The sequence below is a fragment of the Tauraco erythrolophus genome, chromosome 2 (assembly GCF_009769465.1).
Source record: "Tauraco erythrolophus isolate bTauEry1 chromosome 2, bTauEry1.pri, whole genome shotgun sequence".
Classification (NCBI taxonomy): domain Eukaryota; kingdom Metazoa; phylum Chordata; class Aves; order Musophagiformes; family Musophagidae; genus Tauraco; species Tauraco erythrolophus.
The window spans coordinates 39,267,191-39,280,471 of NC_141466.1; the positions used below are offsets into that span (position 1 = coordinate 39,267,191).

The 13,281-nt window shown below is 39.5% G+C and overlaps 1 protein-coding gene across 1 annotated transcript in view; it reads right to left on the reverse strand.

Annotated features, from left to right (window-relative positions):
- Window positions 1–1,505: 1,505 nt before the first annotated feature.
- The window catches only part of COL19A1 (collagen type XIX alpha 1 chain), a 191,957-nt gene continuing 180,181 nt past the window's right edge, over window positions 1,506–13,281 (reverse strand). Inside the window, exons 43-47 of the mRNA XM_086625286.1 lie at window positions 11,744–11,914; window positions 10,672–10,738; window positions 8,634–8,789; window positions 1,879–1,956; window positions 1,506–1,642 (exon numbers count right to left, since the gene is read on the reverse strand). Of these exons, the coding sequence (XP_086481412.1) occupies window positions 1,506–1,642; window positions 1,879–1,956; window positions 8,634–8,789; window positions 10,672–10,738; window positions 11,744–11,914 (609 nt within the window). The remainder of the gene's footprint in view (window positions 1,643–1,878; window positions 1,957–8,633; window positions 8,790–10,671; window positions 10,739–11,743; window positions 11,915–13,281) is intronic.

The following is a 13,281-nucleotide window of genomic DNA, read 5'->3' on the forward strand; positions in this document are numbered from 1 at the left end:
CAGACGTGGGAGGGAACTACTGGCTTCCTAATGGTGGGGCAAGAGCCCTCACTGCTGCTTTTGTACTACAGATTTATTTTGAGGTTGGGGGTTACAGCTGTTCATGTTCTCCACTTTCTATTGCACTGTAGCAAATTCCTCAGGACTAATCTAGGATCATCTGTTTCCTAATGATCAGGAGTAAAACTCCAGCCAACTCTCTTCCCCTTCTTTTCACAATCAGCCTCTGTATGATTGATTTTCTCCATCTTTTCTTCTGCTCAACCGTTTGAGCTCTACAGGATTTACACACGGTTGTGTTTTGTTCTTTATTGGCAATGTCTGGTCCTGTAGGATTTGCCCAATGCCTGCAAACTGCATGCAGCTGTACTCTTTGTAGTAAACCTTTCCAAAGAGGCTTTTGTAATTTTTCTGAATTTCTCTTGAGCTCAATTTTTTGCAACCAGTTATTAGGACCTGTGAGTTTTGCATTCTGCTGTTTCCATGTTCTTCTCAAGTTTATTTTGTCACACCATTATGGCAGGAGGAAGAGGAAAACCATGCAATCCATAAGATTCGAGGCTTGCGAGGTTCCTTCTTTGACTGTATCTCTGTGTACCACCACCTCTGCTCTAAAGCAAGAGGTCGTCTTTGCTGTAAGCAGACATAACGGCCGAGTAGCTTGGTTACAGGCAGTGGTACCACACTTACTAAGTTCACATAAAGGTTAGAAGATGTGCCAGTTCTCAGCTAGGATCATCACCACCAGCCCCTAATGGTTTAATATCTGGAGTATACATAATCATGACTAAACAAACATAAAAGTCCTCTGCTGGGACAACATCCAGCCAGGAGAGATGCTTCTCAGGGCTACACCTGGCAAACTCCCAGTCAGTCTGAAGTTAAATGTTGGATGGGGTTAGGGAGATCATAACCACACCTTCGATTCCTTCTTCAACATCTAGGAAGTGACTGGAACGGTGGGCAGTGTTCGTGGTGCACGACACAGACTCGGTTCAGAAGGTGTGCTGGAGCCTCCTCGAGGGACGTGAAGGTTTAGTCTAAACAAAGTTCCCAGCGCTGCAGCTCAGGCCCTGCATTCACCATGAACAGCTACGCTTTAAAACTTCAGAACCCATCTTCTCCACTTCAACTTCACCACCAGCAAGAAAAATAAAGTCATCTTACATACTGAGGCATACATACTGTCTCAAGTTATAATAAAACATTTTTTGTTTAAAGAAAGAAGCTTATGAAAATTATTTGGGCCTATTTTCTCCTCTAAGCAAAATAAATATCAGAAACATAACACATGGAATGCACTCTGGAAAATATACGTCATCATTTCACAATTACGACACTGCAAATAACACAGAAAAAGGCTCAATTCTGTGCCTTATAAATTATCTGTATACCATACAGTGTCGAGGGGAAAAAAAAATGCACCAAGTATTTCAAAGATTAAATTAACTTATTGAGAGGAGTGAAAAGTGACTGTGAACCCAAGTGTCTACAGCAGAGGGCTTTTATTTCCCGCTGGTGCGTGACCGAGTCTGTGATATGTGGTAATCGCAGTCAGCCGGATTGCATCTTCCGTTGGGTCCAGGTGGCCCCTGCGGTCCAGGTGAGCCTGGCATTCCCGGTGGACCCGGCGGGCCAGTAGCTGGTAAAACAAAGCTAGAATTAGCGGAGTCCTTGCCAGAGTGCACGCGGTGCCCGCGCTTCATCACTGGCAGTCAGCTGCATGCCAGCTCATCCGTGAGAAGGCACGTGGGTCTGACCTCATGCCACCACCCGGCTCGGGAGGAAAGGCACAGGTGTAAAACTGGCGTGAAAACCAGGAGAAAGGCCTGTGAGTTCATAAACAACAACAGCAGAAATAAATCTGGAGATTTGTACCTGCAGGGCCGGGTGGTCCAGGGTTACCGGGCAGTCCAATTCCAGGCTCGCCTCTTTCCCCTTTCTGTCCTCTATAACCTACACAGAATAAAGATACGAAAATAAGAGCGTCTCTTATTACAAACAGTGATCTTCCATATAGCTTGTTGTCAGGAAGTTATCAAGACAAATGCAATTGGGAAAACACATGTCCACTTCTCTTTCTGAGACTGGTATTTTTTTTCTGAGACAGCTCTTACAAGTTCCTTCTGGAAAACATGAGCATTTCTAGTAGTAACCATTACATCCTCTCCCTGAGGACTCTATGTTCACTAGCTGGACCTCTCCCCAAGATTTTAAGTTACCTTCCTGAAGTTCCTCTGATAAAGAGCCAGATGCGTATTCTGCTCCAGTGTTACCTGGTCGATGAAGTGATGTAAAGCACCAGCCCAAAAGGCCATCTGGAGTCTGACCAGCCCTTCTCTGATAGCTCCCAAACTGAGTGAGACTTCGCCTTCTTGGCTCTACATAAATCTTTATGTCTACACGTTTTAGACTGTAAACTGGTAGTTGTATGCCTAGATATTCCTCTGCATGTGAGAAGACCCACTCCCTCTCCAGCATTACAGAGCTGCCCTCACGTGGAATGAGGCATCTTTAAGGCTTGTGCAGACTTCAGGTTCTAGCATGCCAGGTCAACTTTGACCCATGTGGCTGTATATTGTTAACAAGGTGTGATTAGTGATTGTACTTGGAATATCTGTGGCCATTTTCTTCACAGGCCGTAGCTTTGTATTTATCTAAATAGCTTCCATCTTCTCAGGTGCTGCAACTTAAGTACACCACCTACTTCTCTTTCCTTAACATGTTTGTAAAATGTTTTATTAGCCGGAAACACTCTGGCTGCTTTGGAGCAGAGGACTTGTGGCTATTGGTACAACATTTTGCTTAATATTTCAACTTGAGAATCCATCTACAAATGTACCTTTTCTGTTCACACCATGTAATTTAGGTAGGACAGGGGATGAAGGTGTTTTCAAAGGAACAAGAGTGACACCTGCCACAATCCCTTACTTGAAGGGATTATGAGGAAACCGTCTTCCCTCCCCAACACCTCAGACATTGGCATGTAAGGTGATAGATGTTGAAGATTAATTTGCCAATTTCTGGTCATGTTTGGAATGAAATTTGTTCTACTTCAGGGACCAGTATAATTCCAGTGTTGTGTACGCCATAAAATAAACGTCCTCTTGTGAAGAGCTGTAACTTAATTTGAATTAAAAGAGAAGAGTCTCGTCTGACGAGTCAGCATAGTGGTATCAATCCACCTGATGTCTCATGAGGATTAATGGCCACTGGCAGATGGACGGCAAAGGTTGTCTTGTCAGTGTACTGCAGTCTATGACAACTCTGGTACTTTACAGGAAAATCCAGAAGGAAACCTTCGTAAGTGCTGTGGGTACCAATTCAGGGCTGTTACGACAGGCACAACGCCGTAGGAACGGTACACAGAGTATTCAAGTTTTCTGTTACACACAAGCTCATTATGCACTTCGGTAAAAAGTCTATTATCTGTTGCAATCGTTCTAGGTTTCAAAACAGAGCATTAATTATTTTACTCTTCTCTCAGCACCCCCATAAGGAGATTACAGTGAGGCAAAAACATTAGAAAACGCATGCAGAGTGACATGCATAACATAACGAAAGGAAATGAACTGTTTAAAAGCTCACAGAGAAACAAACTTAATATTAATCATGCATTCTGGTCACTGAGTTGTGTTAAGCAGAATTGTACAAGGCATATAAGCATACAAGCTATAAAGACTCAGAAAAGGGAACATGCAGGTGTTTGTATCCAACTGTGAATCTTGATTTTGCTCTTTAATGACCATAGTATTATTTGCAACTACATCAAGTTGGTTGGCTCTGGAAAATCTTGTGTAACGCACAGTAGTTGCTACCGTTTGAGAAGCTTAATCACACAACCACAGAATCTACAACATTTCCTATTTATTATTTATCTCTCTATGTTTTTTAATTTACAATAGATACAGTACATTTCTCACTACAAACCCAGTTAATTGTAATTTTACAAAGTAGTGCTGCCACTAATAATTTGTTTTGCATTTCTTTAGTTATGGAGAAAAGAGAGAAATCACAGTTACAATATATCACATTTACAAGCTCCATGATAACCATTACCACAGGTGTCTGAGACATCATAGTTGAAAAGGGACTGAGACAGACTGAAAGATTCTGTAAACATCACTGGAATTAAAAACAATAAGGAAAAAAACCCCACAATAAGACAAAGAGCAGCCTGCCAATGCAAATATATGATCCAAGGTAGCGTAAACCATTTCTGGCTGTATCTGAATCCACATGCAGAGGTGTAGTTTGTACGCAGTGGCAGGTAAGTTCTGGTGACACTGAAGTTTAATATAAAAATTCCCAGGTATCTTTTCTAAAAACGAGGCTGTATTTAACAGGGTGCAAGTATAGTAGTAAACAGGTCTATATGTAAACAATCTGAACAACATAATGCGTAATTCTGGCAGAAAAATACTTGACTTTTAATGAGGTATCTTTTGCTCAGGAGTAGGGCTGTGTTTACATTGCTAGAGGATAATCTCACCTTCTCTCTGAGCTTAAAGTGACAAGCTCACACACGGTCAAAGGAAAATGTTACCATACACTTAAATCAGATTTCAATTTATTGTTTTTAACGTAAAGGCACATATAAGATGCTGTCTATTTTCCCTGTTACGATTACAATTCCAGTAAGAGGTACCTGCTTAATTCCAAAGGTGACTGCTTTAGCAAAGCCTTTCACTCAGGTTCCAGGAGTTTTGTTGTGATTTCTGCAACCCAAGAGTTGTGGTACGTAAACACATACGTGTGTTTACGTACCACGATGTGCGTAGTACAGTAAACACTTGGTAGCAGTATGTAGCAAGCACGTGTTCAAATGGATAAGCATTCTTCTCCTCATAGATGAGAGGTGATTGATAGCTAAAATAGAGCTCCTGGCTTGGCGTTCTGCACAGGCATCGTGGTCAGAAGCATCGCTACTGCAACACCCTCAGCTCTACTTGGAAATGACACAAGTCCATCTCTATGAACTCGGTAAAAATTTCTCTCATTTAAACAGCTCCAAACGGTTTTCCACCTCTGTCATGGAGACCCTCTGCCATGCACATGGATAATGCAGCACCTGAAACTAACATGTCAATATCCAGAGAAGTTGGCGATTCTTTAATACATACGTGAGGCAAACACATTACCACGACAGGGAACGATGAGACCGAAGTATCCTCTGTGATTTACTGCGCAAATACTCTGCGTTCTTAAAAACAAACAACTGCGAAGCAACAGGAAGGGTGCTAAGAGCAAGCCACCTCATCCAGTCTCCAGTGCGGATTCTGAATTCCTTCTGTGTGTTGCTACCTCTCAGCTGAGAGGGCTACAACTGAGTTTCAAATCAAAGTAAGACAGGTTCACTTCACCCTCCACAGCAAAGAACAGTTTACAGGAGGTGACGCTTGAAATCAGTGCAGCTATTTCAGAAGAGTGACTGTGTCTGGACAATATCCACTACAACAGGTTCCTGATGTCAGCCAAGGTTTCTACACGCTCCCACCATACAAATTAATAATTAAAATAAGAGACACAAATTTCACAATAGAGATTAGCAATAGAGATAAGGAACTTTCACTGGTCATCACATGGTATTTTTCTTTCCTGAGCTGTGATGTTTGATTCCTGGAGGCTACTATGAGTTGTGAGGATCTATAAAAAACTCGTGTTTCCTTAATTTGATAGGAACAGTGAAATTTAACTAAGATGAGATATTATTTTCTTTACTGAGAAAAAAACAATAGTCATATTAACATAAATGATCTCTGGATTGCATAATTATCCCAAGGTGCATTTGGTTTAATGGACCAAAACTCACTACTGTAGTTTTAAAAGTCCGATTAAGTCAGTGGAGTTAATTGATCTGGATCCTCTAACACATGACAAGCTGATTGACTGTTTGCAAATGGATGACATCACTATCGCTTGTCTATAAAGTCTTGAAATAAACTTGCTGTTTCTCTACGAGACATTAACATCCTTTAAAAGACACACAGAGGAAACAAGCTCCCCTGCTCCCCCTTAAGCAGATGCTGTACACTTCACTGGTTACACTGCCTCACAGTATCAGATTGCTGATGCACGTGCTGTAGGTTACTATTTGAAAATGAAGGAAAAAATACATATCTAAATCTTCCAATCGCTATTATATATATATATATATATTATTATATATAAGTCTGTTTAAATACCAATTGTATGTTTCATAATTTAAGATGCAATTATTTGTTTTTTTGTTTGCATGCTATATTTTTATTGAGACCATCCTATAAAATCAAAACTATTTGCACCTGAACTGCAGGGAACTACCTGAGTTACACTATGAACAATTTTTCTGAAGGCCAGCAGGTAACAATTCTGGACTTCATTAAGGAGTGACTGTATGTCCAAGAGTCCAGCAATTCCTTAAATACACTTTTTGAAGATCATGCCTACATTTCCAAAATCTATTATCTGTTTTTTCTGCTTTTGAGACTAACTCCTACCTATTGGTTTGCTGTGCAGGAAGAGGCTCTGGTGGAATCTGGCCAGCTCATACCAGGTCAGTTCCTGGTGGAACCAGCACCACACTCAAGGAGTATTGGAGGGACCCCTGAGAAGCTGCAAGTTCAGTTAAGCACCTCCTCAGACACACAGTGACATCTGCCCTTCCTGCTGGCTGCCTCCAGCAAGTTCTCTGCTCAGCATGCAGCATCACAGGCTCTGGAGGTGTTCGTAGAGGTCCTGTTAATTGTTCTCCAAAAGTATCTACTTCTTTTCACTGACTGTATAGGACAAGTGGTTGTTTCAATCTGCCAGCCCAGACGTGTATTACTGCACGCAGCAAAACCCTGGAATTGGCAATGTGGGCTACATCCAAGTGAGAAATACAATCAGGAATATCTGTCAGTCAATACCAAATGCGTATTACGACTTGGACGTATGTGCACACAGCATGCTACCTTGATGGTCTCAGCCACACGTGCACATAACTTGCTTCTCCAAGTCGTCTTGTCTGCTATGTCTTTTGTGGCTGAATGTAAACTGGAATATGGAAGGATCCTTCTCAGTCTGGTCAGAGATTTGACTTTCTGTTTACTGTTGGCACAGAACAATAACATGCACAGGCACAACTGGGAAAGGCACAAAGGGTATTTGTAAGTGTGCTTCTCTCACAGGACTCTCTCTTACTCAGAGTGTAAAAGGGAAGCAAGACAAATTTTTGTTTTTCTTTCCTTCAAGTGTAATTTCATATGTCTTTTGATGTATCAGAGAAGTAAATCCTTCTCACTTAGCTTACCTTTTACTAATCAAAAAAGAGTATTGATATTGAGCGTATCAGTAAAATAAATGGAAAGCCTGCGTACAAGGGGCACTACTTTTGCTTAAGCATAAGGCATGAAAAAGCAGCTTTTTTTTTTTTTTTCCAAGCATAGCTATCATCTTTACTCTTGATGCTCAGTGGCTGGAAATAAACCCTCGTACAACGTCCCACTTTCCAGAAGCATCTGAGACTATCCACCACACACATCATCATCGAACAATCTGGCACTGACATTGAAGTTGACTGTTTACAGTGATCTGAATGTTTAGGTAATGATGAACTCAGTGTTGTAAGATTCTAAGCCTTTTATTGTTTTCCTTGATCCTTTATTCTTGTTCTTCTCATTCTGAGCTCATCCCATTTTTCAAGCTTCTGTCAGGGGTTTGCGCTTATCAATGTTAGTAAGTCTTTATTCTTCTGATAGCTTTAGGATCCACACATCTTCAGTTTTGCTCTCATGTTCTTCATTCCAGTCTGACTTGCTCTGACTCCAGAGCAGTCCAAACTAACAAAAGATAATAAAGAACTACCTACAGATAAACTGCAAATTACATATTACCCACCCACAAAATATTATTCATCGATAAATTCTTTTTTCTTTCTATTCTGTTCTCCTCTTCCTTTCAATCTCAGAGGCTCTGTAGAGCACAGGTACAATGAGCCTGGATCATTTGAAGCTAATTTTGCAGTGAAAGACAGTTCAGTGAAACAAGAGTCCTATACTGCCCAAATCCATTGCAATGTACAAATTACTATTTGGGGTTTAGTGAAAAGCTGATTACTCCGAAACTGACTTGTGAAAATAGACTACTTCACTGTAAGAAGATTTCATGTGGTAATATTTCAGTTTTCACTGCTTCATAAAAAACAATATTTGCCTTCAGTTTTCCCTCCCCTGTGTTGTCTCAGGATCAGAGCTGAGAGCATTCAGACTCGGAGATCAAATTTTGTTTCTTAAATAAGATTGTCCTTCAATATGGAACAGGATCTAAATAGTTACACTAGAGTGTTGGCACAGTTTTTCTTCCTTGTTAAAGTATTTTGAAGAAAAAAACCCTGCTACAGTAGTCTAGATACCTGTCAGCTTTAGATATCTGTCAGTAATTAACTTTATCACTTAGTAGAATAAAATGCACTGATTAGGAGTTTTTAATCAGTAAAATCCACACATTTACTATGGGTTAATATTTAGATCTAGTCTGGAAAAACATAAGTACAGTTTTAAAAGTTAATCATTAGGAAGGTTGATAGGTAATCCTGGCTTATTTAATAATCATTAGCAAGTGTATAAAGATTTCAAGATACAATTCATGGGAACGTTTTTTTAAATTCCTACCTTGAATTCCACGTTCTCCTGGTGGCCCTGGCAGACCATCCTTTCCTGGTGGCCCTGGTAACCCATCTTTTCCTGGGGGCCCTGGTTTTCCGTGAGCTTGGGATGCAAGCATGGCAGCAGGCAGCTTCAGCTGGGATACAAACTGAGCCATCCTTTCTTCATTAACAAAGGACACAAGAAAATTGGGTTGAAAATATGCTAACAAAACATAGGAAAATCAATAATCCCAAAGCCCAGCTAAAGTAACTTTCTGGAAGTAAGATGCTTAATCCTTCTAAATGTCAAGGTATTAAATTCTCCTATAAGTACTGAGGCCTTCAGTTCCAACTCAGACTCATGTCTGAGTCTTTACCCTTCGAAATAATCTGACTACTCTCTTCTACTAATGTAATCCAATATTTCAAATGACTTCCGACTCCTGTTCATGGAAGCACTTAAAATACATGAACACAGAATAATCAGTACTTAACACTCCTGTGAAGGGCTACCTTATATGTTTGTAACTCATATTAAGTTGCAAAGTAGAGCTTAAATACCATGAATAGTTCTTGGAATGCGCTGAAATCCTGAAAACCGTTTTGAAAAAAAACCTGCAAGTGCTCAGCAAACATTATTAATTGCAGAGATTTCAGCATGAACTGTTCATGCTGGTGGAATAAAGTGCACTTGGTAACATTTCAGAGTGCCTTAGAGGTAGACAAAATAGATAACGAACTTCGAATCTGCCTCGTTTATATCGGATTAAAAAAATTAACTAAGCATTTCACAATTTAGCAGCTATTTACTGTGATGACGTTTTAAGATTTAAGAAAAAAAGTGGAGTAAAGAGAAGAGTGGGCATAAACAAAAAACAAGCAAGGTGACAGAAAATAGGCAAAGTGAAACAAAGCCAAAAATAGAAGATCTGTGGGAACACTAGTGAGCTGTAGAAAACAGAATAGCTATGAAGACAAAAACCAATATTCCCTGTAGGCAGGACACCTTTTAATACTTTCTTTTTATGAATAGACTAAATACTTGTCACCATTCCATCTGAATGGGAAAAGAAGGTAACTTCAGCAAACAAACTGCTCTTTAAATACATACTAGGTTGAACTCCGAAGAGGTAGCAGTCTGGGGAAAGGTGAAAATACACAAAATGATAGCCTTTTTATAAAGTGAAAAGCTGCTTGAACAGTTTAAAAAGTGTCAGGCTTTATATTATTTCTTTTATCCCTAAAAGATAAAAGGTTTTGTACCCACAAATATTAATTACAAAACAGCTAAGCACATTGCAGACATAAGAAATGCATTTTGCAATGGAAGAGAAGGTACTGTTAAGAGGTGATTGAGTAGAAGCTTGTTTCAGACACCTACCCGAGTCAGAGCTTTTCAACCCTGACTAAGAAAACGCTGGGGAAGAAAAATATTTCCTTTTCAGAGTAAGGACACACCTAAGAAAGCTTACATAGTACAAAGGTCTCGGCTGAATCTGGTACTTTCCTAAAACCGTGCCAGAAGTTGGTAGTCTGCAAGGGAGCTTTGGAGCTCAGCGAGGATTTTTGCTGAAAATGCACAGCAATTTAGACCTGCAGGACTGAGAGCTGTCAAGCCTTTCTCTCATTTAGATAGTCATCCACTAAGGGGCCAAAATAATCAGATATTTCTGTTGTCTCCACGTCAATAGATCTTCAATGTCACAAGGATATGTTGTAGATAGGTAGGTATGTATGTGCAATAATACATGATACATAAATGTACCTACAATGATACACACATATGTTTGCTATTATGATTTGGAGCAAACTACCTTTTAATACTAATCTTTTACATAAGAAAATACTCTGGTTAATAGACACTGTAATTTATAATAGTTTGAACATAATTATATGTTTAAGTAGCCTTAAACAGTCAACACAGCTACAGCAACAAGGCAGCTACTAAGTCCAATGTAAGTTAGATGACATGTAAAGAAATGTATATAAAGGCTGTAGGCATGTAAAACATTTAGAAAAGAATTTAAGATTTAGGTTTAGTTGTATAATACTTATTTTCTTACCTTCAAAAACCTTAAGAACCTCTTGTTTGATGTATTTTTTTATTTCTTCAAGTGAAACTGTATCAGCCTGATGAGGGGAAAAAAAAAGGTGATATGTATCAGAACAAACATACAGAGGGCACTTTATGATGCTACAAAAACAAAAAAAATGCTGAAATTAGCATTAAAAATGTAAATCTTCCACCAAAACTTCAATATTTTAATATATTTGTGCTATTTAATTAACTGCAAAGGCTACTTTATTGCAAATATATCGTAATATTATAAAGACCACTAATAAAATGAAGCAGAAGAGGTAGCCCCAACTGGCAAGACGATCAGCATGTTATGTGTATGGAAATTAATTTGCCTGAGACAGAAAGGACGTCCGGTGACACCGCTACGCTTTCCTTGCCTTTTGCATAGCGTTTGCCAACTTCTCACCCCTGGGTGAGACTGGGGTCTCTGGGACTAACTGCTTTGATGCACAGCCGACTAACTAACAATTCATCACAGGACGAATAACTTCACTGAAAAAGTTTTTTTTAGAGCTTTACCCTACCTGATCAAGAGTAAAAAGAACCCATAACATGGATGTGTGCCCGTGCGCACACGGGGACAAACCAAGGTGTCTACAACTGACAGACAGTATTTCATTGTCTTTTTTAAATGCTGATTTTCCTTTTATTGAGAATCGTTATTTGTCTGCCTCCTTTTTTTCTTTCTCAGTTGCAAAGACTTACACTTTAGTTGTTAAGCTTAAGAAAAACTTGAATATTAACAGTATTGAGAAGCCATATTGATTTGGTAGGAGCCAAGTCAATAATAAAATTATTTTTTTATAATAAATATACACAAATAAATAATTCAAGCTTATCCATAGCACGTGTTTTAAAAAAAATAAATTAAAAATAACTGCTTGATCACCTGGGTATATTTTTTCCGCTTCTTAACTGAACACTGAAATTATCTCAGAGGTACCTCAGTTTTTCTGATACTGCGGTATTGCTTGGTTGAATTTCCACTGCTCAGCACATGCTACTTTCACATCGTCTGAATTCACAAGCAATCAAGAAAACTTGTATTTTTTTACCGGAAACCCTGGGGGTCCTGGTGAACCCGGGGGACCCTGATGACCTGGTGAGCCTGGATAGCCTCTGTCTCCTGGTGGCCCGATAGGACCCACATCTCCCTTTTCTCCTGATGGGCCAGGTTTCCCTCTTTCACCTTGTGGACCTTTGTCCCCTGGAATACCCTGATCTCCCTGTGTGAAATAAAAGCAGAAAGAAAAACATTGCACACAGTGGAACAAACTAGGAAAAGTCATCCAAGAATGTGAAAGAGAAAATTCTTCCCTGTTCAGAAATAGATTTTGTGAGTCATGCAGAGAAGCTGATTTTACAGGCTGACCCTTGTCCCTGAAAACACAGCAAGTAACATTTTGTTTTCTTACACTTTTAATGTTGAAGTCAATGACACACACACAAAAAAAGCTTGACTCTGTAACCCACTTTTCAAGGACAGAACTTGGGCGCAGAAAGATTATAGCCCTTCCACAAGGATCTAGAAATGTCAAATACGACACAGGTAGAATTTAGATGCTCAGATTGCCCCAGGCACAAGGCATCACGCTTTTTTCTGTAACTTTCCCTAGAAGCCCAATATTTTATTTCTGCATGTAAATTTCAGTTAATCAAAGAAACAACAAATACACAAATCTGTTTATAACGAGTGAATTCCTTGCAAACAAAATATATTAAAGGTCAATGTTCTGGCCAGCAACAGCTTCCATCATGGCTGAGGTAGCATTTAAACTTATTTGTGAGGAACTAAAACTTTTAGAGTGACTTAATGTAGTAGCTATTAGTTCACTGAACTACAGCTGTGGAGCAGAGTGCCACAAGTCACACTTTCAGATTGTTAATGAACAGCTGGCAGTTCTTCAGGGTCACTGACTGCCCTTGCTGCATCATTTACAATAATGCTGGCCTCCACCATAGGCAGCAAACAGCACCAAGAACTGACTACATCATTACTAAATAAATCCACAATCTACATTTATGAGGAGTGAATGAATGGAATTAATTGCATTCTTAATCTATAGCAAGAATTGTATTCAGATCTGAAACATCATTCACTGATAAACCAATAAAAGTGTATTTATATTCTTAAGTCATATTCACATGACATGTGAAGACTGAAAAAGAAAGAAGGGAAGGTAAGGATGCAAGTAGGAGGTTGTATAACATTTTGTCACCTATCTGTCCTCCAATCTGTATGACTTCCAGTGAGTTAGAGCTTACTACTGACTATAAGCCTCTCTACAAAGACCACTGTAACTCACGATGTTTTATTGCATTAATTGAATCCATAACGATTCCTAATTGGAGTTTAAATTGCCCTTGGTAAGACTGCAGAGGCTCTGATCTCTGAAAGTCTTCTACAAGAATAAAAAACAAGTGTCAAAATCGGAGACCTCATCATCTCACACCTATAATTTTAACCTCTGTGCTGGGTTGACCTTGGCTGTCTGCCAGGTATCCACCCAGCCGCTCTCTCACTCCCCCTCCTCAACAAAGTAGAGGGAGAAAATGAGACAAAAAGCTTATGAGTCAAGATAAGGACAGGGAG